This window comes from Varroa destructor, unplaced genomic scaffold (genome assembly GCF_002443255.2).
Source record: "Varroa destructor unplaced genomic scaffold, Vdes_3.0 BEIS01000004.1, whole genome shotgun sequence".
In the NCBI taxonomy this organism is placed as follows: domain Eukaryota; kingdom Metazoa; phylum Arthropoda; class Arachnida; order Mesostigmata; family Varroidae; genus Varroa; species Varroa destructor.
Window position 1 is genome coordinate 23,808,123 of NW_019211457.1, and position 17,250 is coordinate 23,825,372.

At 40.3% G+C, this 17,250-nt stretch overlaps 2 protein-coding genes across 7 annotated transcripts in view; one reads left to right on the forward strand and one right to left on the reverse strand.

Annotated features, from left to right (window-relative positions):
* LOC111249098 (major facilitator superfamily domain-containing protein 6-like) overlaps positions 1–9,063 on the reverse strand; it is a 29,143-nt gene extending 20,080 nt beyond the window's left edge. For 2 of the 4 annotated variants that reach the window (XM_022802465.2, XM_022802466.2), the window contains exons 1-2: positions 5,405–5,756; positions 1,824–2,524 (exon numbers count right to left, since the gene is read on the reverse strand). In XM_022802465.2, the coding sequence (XP_022658200.1) occupies positions 1,824–2,524; positions 5,405–5,756 (1,053 nt within the window). Of the gene's footprint in view, positions 1–1,823; positions 2,525–2,800; positions 2,821–5,404; positions 5,757–8,304 lie in introns of those variants that run through there. The other 2 variants (XM_086987295.1, XM_086987296.1) reach the window with 2 other exon arrangements.
* On the forward strand, positions 7,012–17,173 carry LOC111249099 (protein VAC14 homolog). Of its 3 annotated transcripts, none has more exons than XM_022802470.2 (11): positions 7,012–7,151; positions 11,607–11,831; positions 12,010–12,274; positions 12,432–12,595; positions 12,825–13,009; positions 13,876–14,132; positions 14,379–14,527; positions 14,909–15,116; positions 15,614–15,812; positions 16,104–16,308; positions 16,583–17,173. In XM_022802470.2, exons 2-11 carry the CDS (start codon positions 11,656–11,658, stop codon positions 16,734–16,736), a joined length of 1,962 nt encoding a protein of 653 aa, XP_022658205.1. In that variant the 5' UTR covers positions 7,012–7,151; positions 11,607–11,655; the 3' UTR covers positions 16,737–17,173. The 3 variants fall into 3 exon arrangements, with proteins under 3 accessions (XP_022658205.1, XP_022658204.1, XP_022658202.1); XM_022802469.2 differs by lacking the exon at positions 7,012–7,151 and adding an exon at positions 9,326–9,670 and having other exon boundaries at positions 13,876–14,111; XM_022802467.2 differs by lacking the exon at positions 7,012–7,151 and adding an exon at positions 9,328–9,670.
* Positions 17,174–17,250: the final 77 nt, after the last annotated feature.

The window sequence follows — 17,250 nt, forward strand, 5'->3', positions numbered from 1 at the left end:
TCCTTGGCTCTCGAACGGGAGTAAGACCCTCTATCATGTTTTGGAGTTAGGAACCATGCATCTAATCATGCAAACAGTGCACGCAGAATCTTTCTTCAGCGTTTTGCAAGGAATCCGGCGGCAAACAATGGTAAAATGTAATGGTACCTTGCTTCCTTTTTCAGCCAAATGCAGTTTGAGGAGTCCAATAATGATAGCAAAGATGACTGTAACGTGTGAGATAACGGTTTGTATCGTTGCAAGGGAAAAGCTCGCGAACAATCTTAATTGACCGTTCGGCTTAATGAACCCAATTCAATGGAGCATTTCGGCAAGAAAAAGAGCGAATTTCGCTCAACGACAGCTCCTTAGATTGTTTTATATACAACAGAGAGTCGAGATCAATACATAATTACATATAGTGAGAAGTGAAGATAAAGAAGGCTTTAAGAGTAGGAACTTCCATGTATGAGTTGAAGTACAACGTATAATTCAACTCAACAGCTCAGGGTCTTAGTGGTAGAATGGTCGAGCCCTCCAAAAAGCTGGGTAAGCTATTCTCGACGGAAAGTCAAAGCCTCCGGAAGGAGCAACGCTTTAAAAAATTGCAGACGACGGCTAATTTGCATTAGTGGCCTTAGCAGCCTTTCTTGAGTGCGAAATGGGAGTTCTGTTTGTCTTTTGCTGTCTAAACGCAGTATAGACACTGTTACTGAGCAGACAAAAACAAGACGATGGTGGGAGAAAAGAAGCCGAATGACGGCTGTCTGCTGAACTGGTCCTAAGCACGCTATGGGGTGTTTCGAACAATTTGTTTCATCTTTGAGATAGATAATAGCAAAGTGCTGCTTGACAATGAGGTTTTCTCTAGAAGCGATTGCGTGCAAGACAGAATGCACGTTTAGTCAACGCAGCGACAGGTTGGGTTAAACTGTTTAAAGGATATCCCTTCTGTTGAAGGGGAGGGCGTCTCAGTCGCGCAAACTTGAATGCAATCAAAGCTTAACTTAAGTAGCCATAGCTAGGCAAAGCATAAACTTCAATAGCAAGCATTTAATTAAATGGGTAAAAACAGGTAGGCGCTGAACATCAGAAGAGTACATTTTAAATAAATGTATAGATAGACTTTCGCTAAATCGTTCATTGTATTCAAATGTCTTTCCTTGGTCACTACAATCTCTTGAGGAGCATGCAAATTTAAAAATAGCATTTTATTTTACAAGAAAGTATATGGAGCGCTTTCTCATCTAGGGTACGCATTGTATTTGTTAGGTAAGGGCTCACACGAAACGGCCTCGAGCAGTCAAAAATCACATCAACTATAGCAATTGTTTACTCTTATGGATTTTAGCGAGGGATGAAGTGTAGTAGCCTGGGAGAGACTAGAATGATAAGAATAGGCACCGCTTGACAGGATAGCAAGTTATCAGAATTGACATAGTTATTATCTCTTTTTTCTACTGAAAGGCGTTTCGTGGGCTAAATACCTAACTGAAAACCGATTGCCGGTCCAGCTCTACCGGGTACCTCTGGCCTATCCTATACTAAATTAAGAAGCCTATATTGTTTTAATAACTGTTCTTGAGTGATAACTTGCTAATCATCTGCACAGTAAATATAAATATGCCCACGACGGACGATAACGTGTTTCAGTGTACAGCGTCAAAAGACTGTTCATGTTACTATTAAATAATGGAGCAGATCTGCCCGAAGTCCATTGCTAGGCAGTAAATAGGCAATCTGTCGGCGGCGTGTAATAAATAACGTGTATACGTCACACGACGCGTTGTCTAAATACATCCGTTTAATACTACAAGCAATAAAGAAAAAGTAATTTAACTCACCATCAACGCCTCAACATCGAGCTTGTCGGACTGCCAGTGCTTGGCGGTGCTATCAGGTAGTAAAAGTTGTTGTTGTTGTTCGTTGTCGTCGTTGACTGAAGTTTGTACAGCGGATGTTTCCGTAACTGTGTTGTGGAGATTATTAGGACGTTGCTTGCGATTTATTGTGTTATCTGAGGTTGAGGTAGCGGTGATTATGATGGTGGTAGTGGCAGTAGGGGCTGATCGTGAAATTGTCGAGAAACTCGGTTTGGATTCATTGGAATTTAATTTCGATGACTTAGTTGCTGCTGTTTGTAGCTTAGCATCTGATGTTGTCAGCGTTTTTTCTGCGATAATTAGTCTTGATGCCTGTGCCGCTGTCGGCAATACAGTGTTGTCTGAGGTGGCAATCGTTGGGGTAGTTGAAAAGATGTCGGCGGCGGATAAGATCGGTAAGTGACTGTATTGTCGTTTAGGTCGTATATTGACGGCTTCCGTCTCGGCCATATCGAGCACCTTTGTGTGGGCGGGATAGAGTAGGTGGTGCGTCGCGTTGAAGATGATGCAGGACGCCGCCGGGGGCTGGACTACGCTGAACGACATCGTAAAGAGCAACCAGGACGCCAATGAGCATAGTAGAATTAGTTTGCCTTTGCGGTAGCGCTCCGCTACGCCCGCCCAAAAAGGCGACGAGAGGTACTCGATTAAGGGCCGAATACCTGTAAGTAAAGTGAGTCGAAATGTAACGCAATTAAAACACCTAACTGGCTTATATCGTCGTATTATCGCCAGAAGTCTATGCGATTGAGGTGTGCAAAACCGCACTGCAACTCAATCTTTTGATCTCTTCTGTACCCCCCACTCCCTGAACTACTGAACTGATAATAGCAAATTTAATAACGCAATCGGCGAAGGCTCGACGAAAGAAAAATATAAGTATACAGCCCGTCAATGTATAGATACTTCGTGTACCCTGTTGGCAAAAACAAAATGACCTTATTAAGGCTGGGTAGGCCCGATAAGGCAGAAGACCAACAGGACACTGGTATTGACGGATCCTGGACTCTTGCCTGGGATGTAGAGACAAAGAAGGGGCAGCGGCGTCATCGTCTGCCATGAAGGACCTAACGTGACCAGAAGATCACCCAAGGATCTTAGACGTTTGACTTGAGAGAAAGGCTCTTATCTATTTAACAGCTTTCTCATGAATACCTCTACGTTTAGGTGAGATTGTTGTGCTACCACGACGATTTCTGCGTGCGCTCAGTTTCATTTGCAGACCCACGTGAAATACCAGGATGGCTTGGAAAGATGGCTTGTTTATACGACATTGTTAGTCGATGGGCAGCTCGCCTACCTAAGCGCCGGTTCATGCTCCTTTCCCCAATGCGTACAGGTATTAGGTAGCCAAAATATGTCCCTAAAAACTGCTTTATATATCAGAGTTCCACATTGCCTTTCCACATTTATCGTCGGCCCGCCAATACAGAACGTGACAGAGCAAATTCCGACCTCTCACCGTCCTGGTTTATTCATACTTCACTAGAAAAACATTTGCCACGATACCTAATGTCTTTGATGGTAGGCCTGTGTTATCCACCAGGACCTTTTTACGCCATCATCTAGAAATAGCTGGGTCTAAATTAGCAGCTTTGCGCCAAAGAATCAGCAAAGAAGCCCTTAACGCCGAAAGCGCTTTAACGAATTCGAATTGCTCAATTTCTTGCCGACTGAAAAATTTTTATGGCCGACACCGGGTGGCTTTAATGTGCATGATATTGAACTTCAATAGGGCGGTGCCCCCATTGCGAGAAGTTGAAATTATTGAAAAGAAGTTCGATTAACACTACATGCCTGGGTCACCTTTACTACAGTCGCCCCATTCCTAAGGCCTAATGTAACCCAACTTTTTCCTTTTTTGAAAAGCAGAATCTCTGTAAGGGAAAACTCTTATCCTATTTAATAGACAGAGGGCTGCGTTCGATGAAATATTCTCGCAATTAAGCTCGTTTTATCTAAAGAACTTATCGAAAATTGTGTGCTTCGCTTTAAGCTTATAGAAAAAAAAATAGCTGAGTGACATTCTATTTATAACGAAGCGGCAAGCACTGTTGTTCGGAATATGATTTCGAGAGATCATTGATCATAGTTCTATATTGCAGCGAATAGCTATACGTATTAGTGGTACGTTACCTTACTCATGTCGAGAAAAGCCCTTTGAAATTTAGAAGGGACTAGTTAAAAACGTTACTTTAACTGTAAGTTAGCTCTAATTATACAGTTAATCGCTGTTCTAATGACATAAGTTAATATTTCTAAGCAAAATACCGTATCGAGATATTTTGTCGAGTTCAATGGAAGGACGTGGCCGAGACTCATTTTCGAAAATGCACAAGGTTTTTTTAACACACTCCTTGTTTGTCTTAACTTACTTTTAAGGTGCTTGTTATAAAGCATATCCCCAAACGTATGCCAGTCACAAAATAAATTCTACCTTTAGATCGTTGACTTCTGCGTCGAAACTATGTATTTGTTGTAACAGAAACTCATCAATGGACGGATTATTCATTAAAAGGGTGTACAGGGTTTGCTAAAGATGTGTACACAATGACTACTTATGAAATTCATTGGAATAGGTAATCCCGTATATTTCAGGTCTGTAACTATATAAGCCACTAATTACTTAAGAAATTCGATTTGCACGTAGTACAGTGTCATCGTTAGTCCAATTATTGTTTAGAATAACGTGTACTGCAAGCCCTTCACACCTTATATTAAGTCGCTAAACTTTAGCATCAAAACGGGAGTGAAATGGTAATGCGCGACAACCCCTCATCATTGCTTCGTATAAAGTTTTGAGCCCACGGAAAAAAGTCGTTTGAAAGTCGCTCCTTTCATAGTCTAACAATTGTGCTCGCAAACCAAAACAGCGGAAGACATAAATTGTAGAAATGACATTATTCCCGCAAAGGTCCTTTTGTATCTCCTTGAACGTTACCAGATTTGGCAGGGCAGATTTTGGACTTTTATAGGAAAATGGCCAGGAAGTTGAGAGGCGTATATTTTACATGAAGAAGACCTCCACCTTAGCAAAGATGCAAATGTGGATAATATTACAACAAAAAACGAGTACAAGCAGTTGCCGCCTGTAGACTTTTTCTTACTCGTAAGAAACATAACGCAACCACGATGCGCTCTACAAGTAAACTGAGATGTCCCACCTAAACCTAGGGTGTTTTTCATCTTATTTTTGGAACTTAGGCATAAGTTATACAAATATACTAAAGGCGTATTGACTTTCTAGGTTAGCGTTTTTATAGAAATAAGTTTCTTCTTTAGGACTGTCTCTTTTTTCCCGAAAGAAAATTGCATTTGTTTCTGTCTGTGATAATCAACTCACCTACACAAAATCCACAAAAATGCATGCTTCAAAAATACGTTCTATGCTCCAATTATCCTACCAAGTTTTCTTGTGATGATTACATACTAACGGACTTTGAGGGTAAGACAAACAAACAAAACTATTGAGCGCCATGCTATTTTTATTATCGACTTATTGCTTCGAAGTTCTTTGAGTAGTGTCTATTTGACCTACTTACCCATGAGGATACCACATTGGAGTGCGTTCATGCCCATCTGCTTAAAGTAGACCCCCAACAGTGGGAATAGCGAACCAAATGCAGCAAAAAAGAAGAGATAGAACAGTTTCGAGATGTTTAGATCGCGCCCATCGCGCGCCATCGGCGCTAGCAGTCCTTTGACCGCGCTTATAAGGCCGGGTGGGCCACTCTGGGTTGCGGCGGCGGCAGCCGCTGCTCGGGCCGCTCCGTACTGCGTTTGCTGCTGCTGCTGCTGCTGCTGCTGCTGCTGCTGCTGTTGTTGTTGTTGACCCGGCTGTTGTACGGTTTGTATTTGGCCAATCGGGGTCTGTTGCTGGTAGCTCTGATCCATGGTGCCTTAGCAGATAACGTACTGGTAATTCGTTAATCCTACCCTATTCTTTTTCTTCTTAGAAGATCTTAATGCCCTTGATAATGTGCTGCAACGGCGAGTAGTTGATTTGACAGTCACAGGCGATGTTGCCGCTGCGTATTTCACGTTACTTAGTAGCTTGCCTGTTCTTGTTCTTTTGTCAGTTTTGTCAGCTTGATTGCGTACTTTGTCCTATACATAAGAGGTGGACGTCGATGTTCTCACTGATTATATCTCACTATTAATTTTCCAAGGGAGCGGAACGAGCTCCACTGTGAAAAATCGTACTATATGTATATATCTCACTCACTGTTACGTTGAAGTGGTATATAATAGATGCGCATAATTTTCGCCTATTTTTTTTATTTCACGATATTGGGTTGTTTCGTCTCGAAGTTGTCGAAAGGTAGCTGAGTATTTGTTTGCTCTCCTTTTTCTTTTATTTTTCCTCTTCGTCTATAACTGTCACAAAATCTCACTAAATTCTGACTGTGCTTCATGCACGAGTGCCACAGGTGTTCGTATCGCGCACACTTCTACACGCCTTTGTCCTGTGAAGTGTTTAGCCTTAATGTACAGCGTTCTTCGTTTCTGTATTGAAGAGTAAAGCTTTGGCAAGTGACGATGAACTGCTGTGAGGACCCCGTGTTTTTTCTTTTCGATCTTGTCAAGTAAGTACCAACAAGTAATTATGTAGATAATGATATTCTACAGTAAGGCCTCGGTGATCGATGAAGAACACGTTTTATTTATCCCCAGAACAGTGTTGACGCTGAAGTAAAGCGAATTGACAATGTCTAAAACAGGTCTGGCTTTCGGTGCACCTGTAATACTAGCAAAATGCTGCCTATACGGACAAACACGAGTTCACCTTCAATCTTCTTTCGTTTTCCTTTAAATGCCCTTTGGTGTTACTGCCGAAGCCAGTTGAACTCAGCGTGCGCAAATGTTTGAATATGTGTGTGTGTGTATGTATTTGTGTTTCGTACATATACATATATATGTTTGTGTGTGCTAGTGTATTTACCCATCGTAATGTTATGAAATCTCTTTCCCCTGAAACGTTTTTATTTGACAAGCAATATTTTCTTATTCTGAAAAATGAACGTCCGTTTTGAAGTTTATTGTGCCATTCGCTGTCTTCGTACTGTTTTTCATAATTATTCGTCTATCCCATCACCTGATGCGCCTTTGTTTTGTCCTATTGCTGTTAGTTGAAGGTATGCGAGCACGGCGTCGCGTCGTCTGGAAGCTATACCATCTCACCCACTTGATTAATAAGATAGGCCTTTGTAGGTGTATAGTATTGCGGATGTCTACGATTTCCTGGCTTCCAAGTCAACAACATTCCCACCAGGAATTTTAACGCGAACGGTGAGTCGAGTTTGATGTGATCCCAAAAATTATGTGTCAGTGTCTCCTCACTCACAACCATGTGCTGGCAAAATCCTCCGGAGCTTTTCTAATGTTTTTCTCGTTTTTTCGAATTTCGTTTGCCGCGTCACAATTTCCGATAACGGTCTTCTTCACACTAGAGTACCAGAGTAACATATCTTCTCTTCAACCTTTATGTTTAACCTAGAGAGCGGGCCCGTTTTCCTGCGATAAAATCAAAACCAACAAAAATTACGAAAAAAGGACACAATGCATCAGAAAACAAAGCATTCAGCAACTAATCATTTCACATAATACGCTAACACATTAGTTCACGACCGCTTGTAGCGTTGTACTAGTGCAAAAAACCCAGTAGACTGCGTCTGTGTCCCGATGACAGCATCGTATCCGTCGATTCATACAGCCTTTATCAATCATCAATTGGACAATCACGAGCAGTGCCTGCTCTAGTAACGTGGTGCATCTATCTACTTCTAATAGATCTTATTAGAGGACCAAACTTTTCTACTAGCAGTATGGCTAGCAAACCGAGAGGAATCAACACTGCTGGGGACGTGATCTATCGAACAGGGCACTAGCACATCGGACAGACATGTCCTATCGCACCGTAGCACCCCTGCGTAGGCTAAGCTTTGTCGTTTTTTTTGCCTTGTTTATTGCTTTATTAAATGACGAAGATATTCTAGAAACAGATATTGCTCAAATTATCTCTCGTTTTCAGACAAAATTGCACCTTCTCATCAAAGATTTTAAAATGCTTAGGGGTGTGAGAGAGAGAAAGGTTCGCGCTAATCGTGTCATTTCAAAAAATATATCATCCAATCAATGAAGCAATCAAGAAATGGATCAACACACAAGTTGATGTTCTATTATTCTTCTTGTCAGGAGCGGCTAGTCGCGCGCCGTGGCGCGACTCACTTATCTGTGTCAGCTCCCACACAGCAGCGTCAGCGCAGATAGGAAAAGCTTTGGGAAAGCACCACTGTTACGCGCTAGTTGGATGAGGTCCTCCGGAGACACGCTTACAGCGTCCACAATAAAGTAGGCCCAACAAAATCTCGAAGGGTAAACAATAACTACAGGGTCACGATACGTACAAGGCAAAGATCTCCACAAGTTCAAACGCACTTACCCGAATCATCTTGATCAACGATGCCCGAGGTCGGCCTCGACTCGAGCCAGCAAGCAGAATCGCAAGCTGCGGTGGTTCCTTAAGCAAGGCTGCGCAGGCGCACGCGTACCCTCCGATCCCTCCCCTAGTCCCCCCGCCTTCCCAAAAAGCTCGTTCCCCCTTGTTCCTCTCTTGGGCCACATTTAACTGCATAACTCCGTATCCGATTAAGGGTATTTATATCCTTCTAGACGTACAATCGCTTATGACAGAACCAATGTCATAAAAGGTGTTCTTGGATATTACTAGTTCTTCGTTACCCGACGTAAACAGGCCACCATCCTTACTTAAGGCAATGGAGCAGATAGCACTAGTTTTAGTGGTGGATCCATATCTACGTGGCTATTTTCATGACCAAAATTTCTTTATAAAGAAGCAAGGAGGTCTATAACGCACGGCCTATTAATGTTTTCTAAAATCGACATTTTTATTTTTATCTTTCATAATGATTGCACAACGCAATAAGGCGCTAGTCTCATTACGTTCTATGCGTTAAGTTATCTACTATTATTTTATTTCCTCCTTGAATTTCGCGCGACCGTTTATATATACGTGCAATGTTTGGCAGCATGCAGGCTTGTAAAATTTTGATATCTCCATCGCCATCGCGCACATTTCGATTCTGCTTCAACTGTATCCAGAAAGTCTTGCATGCAACAAAGGCAAACATTCATGGGTCGCCGGCCATTCAAAGCGGCTTACCCTGCCCTTTGGTCAAGCTTCGTTTAGTCAACACGCCCTGCAGAGGCAGCCAAGGGTAATGGCGACGGTGAGCTGACTACCTGCGCGGTTGCAGATGTGTGGCGTACCTGTGTCAGTCCCCGCAACCAATTGGAGCAGCCTGACTTGACAGGTTCATCTCCCGTTGAATAGGCTATCTGTGTCTTCCAAGCCTTGCGCAGCGGACTCTTTCCCACTGATGTTTACGATTTTAGCTAAACTACTAGCCGCTAATAGCCGACTATAGGCGCTTCGTAGAACATCGATATGCGTACTGCTGGTAATGCCTGCTGCCTGGAGAGCACTGTTGTTTTATACGTCCATTTTTCACTGCTTCGTCTACTGCTATGAGGCTGTTGTCTAATCGTACGAGTGCTGGTGACGGCGGAGCATCAATTGTCTGTTCACTGTGTTGCTGTGTGTATAGATTAGGATTTTGTATAGTATACCCAGGTGACGAAGTCCGATAAAAAATCGAAACGAAGAGCACCTACAGTGACCACTGAAAGATGGAACGGGAGTGCTCACCGTTGACGCCGCACTGTGCGCGTGCACTTTCAGACAAGCTCTACGAGAAACGCAAAGCCGCTTCGATGGAAATTGAAAAGTAGGTGGATCGTTCCATTGTGAGACCATCGAAGAATTATAGCCATTCGTCTTAACGTGGTGTTGTTGCTGTTACGATGCAATATAGCGGCATACTTGTTTTGACTGGTACTTTGATTATGGAGTTTCGTTCAAATCACTGCTGCTTTTGTGTTCTAAATGGGGTATTGTAGTACTTAACATATATGTACATATAAGCCACATAAGGAAATACAACCAGACAAAAGTGGTTTATATCCACCTGAGTGAACATTTACATCGGTTGGTGCATCCGTCAGTTAACGTCGATACGGTCACCGGTGAAAAGCTGATTGAACAAAGTTGGATATTGGCTGTAATACAAGAAATCTACTTTAATGTGCCTTACTGACATTTCAATTTTGTTATAATAATATACATAATAGGCACATCGCTGTTCAAATTGTAACTATCCAATAGTACTTTTTGACTATTTGATAGGTCTAAGGCTAACTAAACAATTTTGGTTTTAGGAAGCAGGAGTGCATGTTTATTGAGATGGCCGGTGTCTAAGAGCTTAATGCCGTTTTTCAGTATAACTATTTTCGATGGACAAATTGTCACTAAATTCAAGCATGATGCCTTTGACAAAGTAATAATCGTTGATTTACTTCTTTAGTTAAGTGATTCACATTAGCATTCATACTAACTGAGTCAATACACATCACATTAAAGACGTTAACGATGGTGGAAGTACTTGGACTGTATAACTACTGGCCAGATTTACTATTGAATTGTTAGGAGATGGCTTTCTAAGACAATGGGGATTCTGTACCAATGGATGAATGTAAATATTACGAAAAAAGTGATATATGATAGAGACGATTCAAGGGGCATATGGTCTCATGTGCTCAACGAATCTAAATGAAACCCATTTCTATGGCTAGCCTTAGCATATGCACCCGTCTACGCACAAGCTAACGAAAATATCAGATACACAAGAGTATCCAGATTAACTAGAACATGTGCTGAAAATCTATCTGCTAGCATATTAAGTAAATGAAAATTGTACGAGTTTCATATTGTATTGACTTGCCGTAAAATATTACGGCAACTTAATTAAATGAATAGTAATTTGTTATCTTTTTTTTTATCATAACATATGGAAAACGACATAACATTTAATATGAATTTTGCTTGGAGTTTGTACAAACTCCCTACCACGTATTCGCAATCAGTCAAATGTACATACTCTCTTCTGTTTGTATTTGTTCTATACAATGTATAACCATACATTATGAGAAATCGCGTATCTTTATATGAAAACAAATCAGCAATAATGTATAGAAATCTCATTGCAATACTTTATAGATAATAACCCAATAATTAAAAATTCAATGTACGTAAGCACACGGGATGCACGTTCATCTTGTAACCAGTATACATAAATACCACGTCTACATTTTTTTTAGCTAACAATAAAAAAATTGTAACTTATTTATAATCTATAATTGCTTCACAATAATCATTATAATGACTATTATGATAATTCTAATTGGGTTATGTGAACCCTCTATTTTTGCCAAGAGAAAACGCTAGGTTCAATCCTACACGACATTTCGATATCTTAGCATCTGTAGGCGTTTTTTTTTTAATAGTATACAGTTGTATAAGCGTTCGGTCAACACTTGTAATGAGTACATTTGCTTTTTAAAACCCTCATTCGAATATTTTTAGTATTGAGCTAAACAAATTATCAAAGGAATTGAAAGTAGTGGGTGACTGGTTAGACTCTCTCGATCTTAGCATGTAGAAAAGTTCGCTGGGTTCAGTACTTAATGAATGACTACAACCATAATTATGTTTTCAGTGCGCGGCGCTTAATAGGCACATAGTAGTGTTTTACTCTAGTCTCCCTGCTCTAATCAATAGCGGTACTTGAAACAAGGATAATAAAAACGAAACCATTCATTTTTCAGATCAACCCGAGAATTTATTTCACGAGGCAATGTGGGAGCCATTCGAAAAATGCTTAAAGTTCTCGCCATCGACTTTGCTTTAACTCCTAATCCAAACTCCAGGAAGGGTGGGTTATTAGGAATATCTGCGGTGGCAATACAGCTGAAGACGCGGTGTCCTGAATTTCTCGAAGATATGATTACTCCGGTGCTTGCATGCCTCTCAGATCCGGACCATCGTGTCAAGTGTGTATGATTGGTTTATCATTGACGCAATAAGTCCATGCTTGCAATATTCGCATGCGCTAATCTCTATGAGCCTAAATGCTAAGAATACATATGGGGTTATTTTATTTGCTTTTCTTGCAATAAACGGGGCAAATGATCCTAATTCGAATCTGTGCTTTTACATATTTCTGAGTAGGTACCATGCATGTGAGTCTTTGTATAACATCGTGAAAGTGGCCCGTGGGGGATGTTTACCACACTTTGAGCAGATCTTCGACGCGCTAGCCCGACTAGCGACCGATCCTGAGGCCTCCGTTCGTTCTGGGGCCGAGGCTCTAGACCGTTTGATGAAAGATATTGTTTCAGAGAGTCCTGCCTTCGACCTAGTAGCGTTCATGAATATGCTTCGCGAACGTATTATGGTGCAGAATACTGCAGCTCGACAATTTCTCGTTGGATGGGTACGAAACAATAAAAGAGAAACGTGCTATAAAATAAAGAATTTAGCAGCATAATAAACATTAATTGTCTAGATATTGTCAGTGACATAAACATATATCTTTGTACCGAGCGTTATTGTTCCCTTTCTTTACGAAAGCGTCGTTTTTTGCATTGTAGATTTCAGCCATGAATTCAATGCCTGATATTAACATGATGGTGTTCCTGCCAGATATTCTTCATGGTGTTTTCGAAATATTGGCTGACCCTGCGTTACAACGAAACTGTCAAAGTACACTTGACAGTTTCCTTGAAACCATAAAGAAAAATCCACAAGAAACCAGGTTTGATTAATTTAAATGACTCTACTACTTTTGACCCTAATTACAGTAAATAACTTCAATTCCTTTATCCCCCAGTGCACGCTGATAACGTGATATTACTGAAAAATAATTTTTAGATTTTTATTTTTTTCTACTAAACGTTTATTATGATTAAGTCAATATAAATAAACGCTATGATGACATAAAATTATGATTTCTTGCTTCATATTCAGTGTTGTTCATTTTACAGGTTCACAGACATGACAGCTATATTGATTGATCATTCTCAATCGAATGTTGAAGTTGTCCAACTAACAGCGCTTGTATGGATTGAACAATTCGTTATACTCAGCGGTAGAACGATACTGCCCCATACCTCCGGTATTCTTATGGCTGTTCTGCCGACTCTTGATAACCGATACGCCTTACACAACGGTAAGGACATATCATTGTTATATTTTGTTACCATCAATTTTTTATCCAGATTCCACGTAATTTTATTGCACACAGAATGTAACAAATTAGTTCATAGTTTTACTTGTTTTATATGGGATTATATATTTTTTGGTGATTCAGTTATGTATATACGTAAAAATATTGATGCATTTTTTCTTAATTTACACTCAAAAAATGCGAGTTAGTTATTTAATAGGTAGTAAATGATATAAGCGAAGACTAACTTATTTACCCGATAGTCGCGGATACCTGAGTCAATGCTCCCTCGCTGTAATGTTGCCCAGTGCATTCAGCTGCCTTTTGGACTACGTTTGCGATTAGCAATCCCACGTAACAGTGGTCCGCTGATTTCAAAATTCGACTCTGTTTCAGTTAGGTATAACAGTATTCAGGAAAACTGTTTTTAACTACGGGGCATGGCCTTTCAACACTAAAAAATTTTAAAGGATATTGGGCTGAATGTTTCAATGAATAAAAGCACCAGAGTTCTGTAGTGCGAGTAGTCACATTTGATACACGTTATAGTACGCACTTAAAGGGAGAGATCTATTCTCTCCTATTCCATTGGAATATCACGTATAGGAGAGAGAGTGTTTACTATGTAGGGGGAAAGGGTGCTTCAAAATGGATTATCGTCACCTTGTGCTGTTAGTTCAGGCTTATGGGGTGGTCAAAACTTATATTAGAGATAGTTTTATTTATGTCGCGTGCCTCACGTCATAATAAAAAAAATACATACGTGGGCTCTATTTTTGTTGGCTTTACTGTAACTAAATACAATACAATTAGCGCACATAGATAAAATTATTATGTTCTATACATAGCTAAGTACTTGAAGGTTGCAGAGACATTTAAGGAGATTTCACGGTGCGCGATGAATATTAACGAAAAGGTGCTCGAGCTTGTCGCAACAGAAGCCGAAGTGAAGGATGGTGGACTGCTGCCAGACCTCCGGTCGGTTATCGCTGCCCTTAGCAATTTCCTTGATCACCCCTCTACACGCACCCGTATGGCTGTACTTCGCTGGATTCTCCACCTATATCGGAAATTGCCGGCTGGTGTACAGGAACACATGGATACGGTATTCCCCATGTTACTCAATGTTCGTGTCTGATTCTGGGGCCGATAAGCATCTTTCTAATTTAAAGAAATTGACTGACAATGGATAGTATTATTGCTTGTTTGCCGTTAATTAATATCTTCTGTAGACGGTAGACAGATATCGGAAATTAAATGGCTGTTAATTTACAAAGTGATAAAAGCATTTATGACCTGCATTGCAAATAGACACAATAATTTACAAGAAATCTGTTGTTGTTGACATATTGTTTTTATATGTTATTTTTAGGTTTTATCAGACGAAGCCGACCAAGTTGTTCTATTAAATTTGGAAGTCTTGTCTGAAATTTCAAAGAAAGAATCTGGGAGCCAAACTAATAAGGACTACTTCCAACAGTTCGTTAATTCATTACTCGAGCTTTTCCGGAACGATCAAAAGTACGTATTTTAATGAAAAGCTTACTCTGAATCACACGTCTTAGACGTTTTACTATTTGCGAAGTAGTTCTTTCTCGAAGGAGACTATTCGTAAAGTTTTTCGAGATAAAAGGAAACAGATAATGATAACAGACAAATAAAGCCTGGTAAGATAAATAATCGTAAATAGTTATGTTTAATTTTTACATTTTCCAATGCTAAATAATTTTTTTTGTGCAGGAAATATAAAAGAGAGATTACCGCAAATTCAGCGTTTTTAAACCATCTGGATATCAGAGCGTTAACAATGTTCAGTAAACTGGGAAAAGAGGGTTTAAAAGAAACTATGAGTCGTTTGAGCCGCTCAAATTAGAATTATCCGCGAACTTGTCACAATTATAGATTGTTGGAGAGAAGGGGCTCGTTTATCATCCGACAGCTCTGCGTACTGCTGCCTGCCGAGGATATTTACCGCTCAATGGGAACGCTGCTAGAACAGGAGGACGACCTTCGCTTTAGCGAGCACATGGTTAAAACTCTCAACACCATTTTGCTGACAACATCCGAGCTGTTCCCGCTGAGAAATTCATTGAAGGATCTCAATACAGATGTATGTTGGATCACTCTTTCACGACAATAAGGCAATTAACTCTATATAAACACATCTACTTGTCGTCAACATACATTCGGGTATAAATATATAGCAAAAAAGACGGAGGCGTGTTCTTTTGTAAGCCATCAAGAGCGTTCCTATTGGGCGACGTAGGCCCTGTTTGCTGGACTGCATGTCTACATTTCAGTGAACGACCCATCTACCTCTTGTACGTCTAAAGATGTGAGAATGATGTGGGTGTAATTATTTTAGTATTTCTTTGCCATATGGATATCATAGGAGAACGTATAAGGGAGAGAGAGAAAGTTTGACCATATTTTATTTTACGTCAATGCGGTGGCCTGTCACGGTAGAGACAAAGTTGGGTAGAAATAGGGTGCTCTGCAGAGAGCTGCTAATATTTTTGTTATCTGTCTTCAATTTGATGCAATAATATTAATAAGTGAATAACAGTTTAGCAACAATGATCGTAATAATATGCAATTTGCTTATAGGAGCGGCGAAAACTCTTCGTCTGCCTGTATAGGGTGTGGTGCCATCACCCTTTGGCTGCAGTGTCATTATGCTTACTATCACAACATTATGCTCACGCTTGTGAACTACTACAACGGTTTGCTGACGTCGAGGTGACAGCTGATTTCCTTGTTGAAGTCGACAAGCTTATCCAACTTATTGAGTCACCGATTTTCACATGTGAGTTGCACTCCATTTACCAGTTCTTGAAGGTTTTGTTTGACTTGATTGAACTCATATTTTTTTGTGAATAGAAAATAATCCAGAAAAAAAAAACAACGGGAGATAAACTTCTTCAAATGCCCATAGTACGATCGTAATATCGATTTGAGGCTCCATGTTTCTACCGGCGTCATTTAAAGGTCTTCGTTGTTTTCAAAATAAGATAAAGCAAATATATTTATTGTTTATTTGATTGGTAGGCTTTATTCCTTGAACTCTGGTAATATTTACTTTTACGGAATATTTCAGTCCTTCGGCTACAGCTGTTAGAACCAGAGAAGAATCGGGAGCTGGTAAAGGCCCTTTATGGGCTTTTAATGCTGCTGCCTCAAAGCGAAGCGTTTCTATTGTTGCGAACTCGCCTTATGTGTATTCCAACCCATCACCTGCCCCCTTTAAATGAACAAAGGGAGCGAGAATCTACCGATAGGACTATCGCCAATGGGCCAAAAAGGTGACTAGTGATAATTTCAGCTAACAGTGTTCTATAATAAATCTCATAGATTCTAGGTTACGATTATTATTATTATTATATCGACCCTCACGAATATAATATTCCTTGATGTATATATAAGGTTCACCGTCAATAAAGCTATCTGAGGATATTCCTCCAGAGGGAATATTTTTCTAGAAATATATAAATGACATTTATCAACCGTTCAATTTACCGTAAAAAATGTCAGTCCTCGATGTTTGTTATTAAGTGCCTTCGTTGGTGTTATTTTCAGCGAAACTAGAGCCTCTTCACAAGTAGACTTCGGCGAACTTCTTGGAATTTTCGAAGAGATTCAGCGGCGAAAACGCGAAAGGGAGGCCAGGCGACAAAAGCACAAGCTCAGTCACAAAAATTTAATCCTGCAACAGCAGCAGGGTGACGAGTAATATGCCCACGCGGAATGGCTAACTAAGTTATCAAGCTGCTGTAAATATCTGTAACGCGACGCGGAAAGTTAATTCAGCTGCTGCCCGCTATTGCGTAAAACTTACGTAGTTGCGTCGAGTGGAGTCGGCCAGTTCTGTGCTTTACAGTTTTTCATAGCCTCTGCAAGAAATATATTGGTGAGCCTCGCTCACAGGATAGGACGAGACTTATCTTTTGGCTGGACCGAAATGAACTATGGCAGGGCCAAAAATGGCACCAAAGGAACGCACTTGGACATATGTGAACATAACAGTAAATTAGTATGCTCAATACAATACTCATAAATGGCAACACTACTAAAGATACAAGTTGTTATAGCAAAGTAAATTATTTTATTATGTCTACGGCAGAAAAATTATTTCCTGCACACCGAATAAAAGCAAAATACAAATAAAAAGCGCTGAATTGTTGTATGTAGGTAACCCCTTCTGCCTCAACCAAAAGCTTATCGTCTATATTTTTACTAGGTATCCT

Coding starts and splice junctions, on each gene's coding strand:
- LOC111249099 (XM_022802467.2), top strand. CDS start 9,573: ATGGAACGGGAGTGCTCACCGTTGACGCCGCACTGTGCGCGTGCACTT. Junction 12,596..12,824: donor AAAAATCCACAAGAAACCAG/GTTTGATTAATT, acceptor TTCATTTTACAG/GTTCACAGACATGACAGCTA. Junction 16,309..16,582: donor ATCGCCAATGGGCCAAAAAG/GTGACTAGTGAT, acceptor TGTTATTTTCAG/CGAAACTAGAGCCTCTTCAC.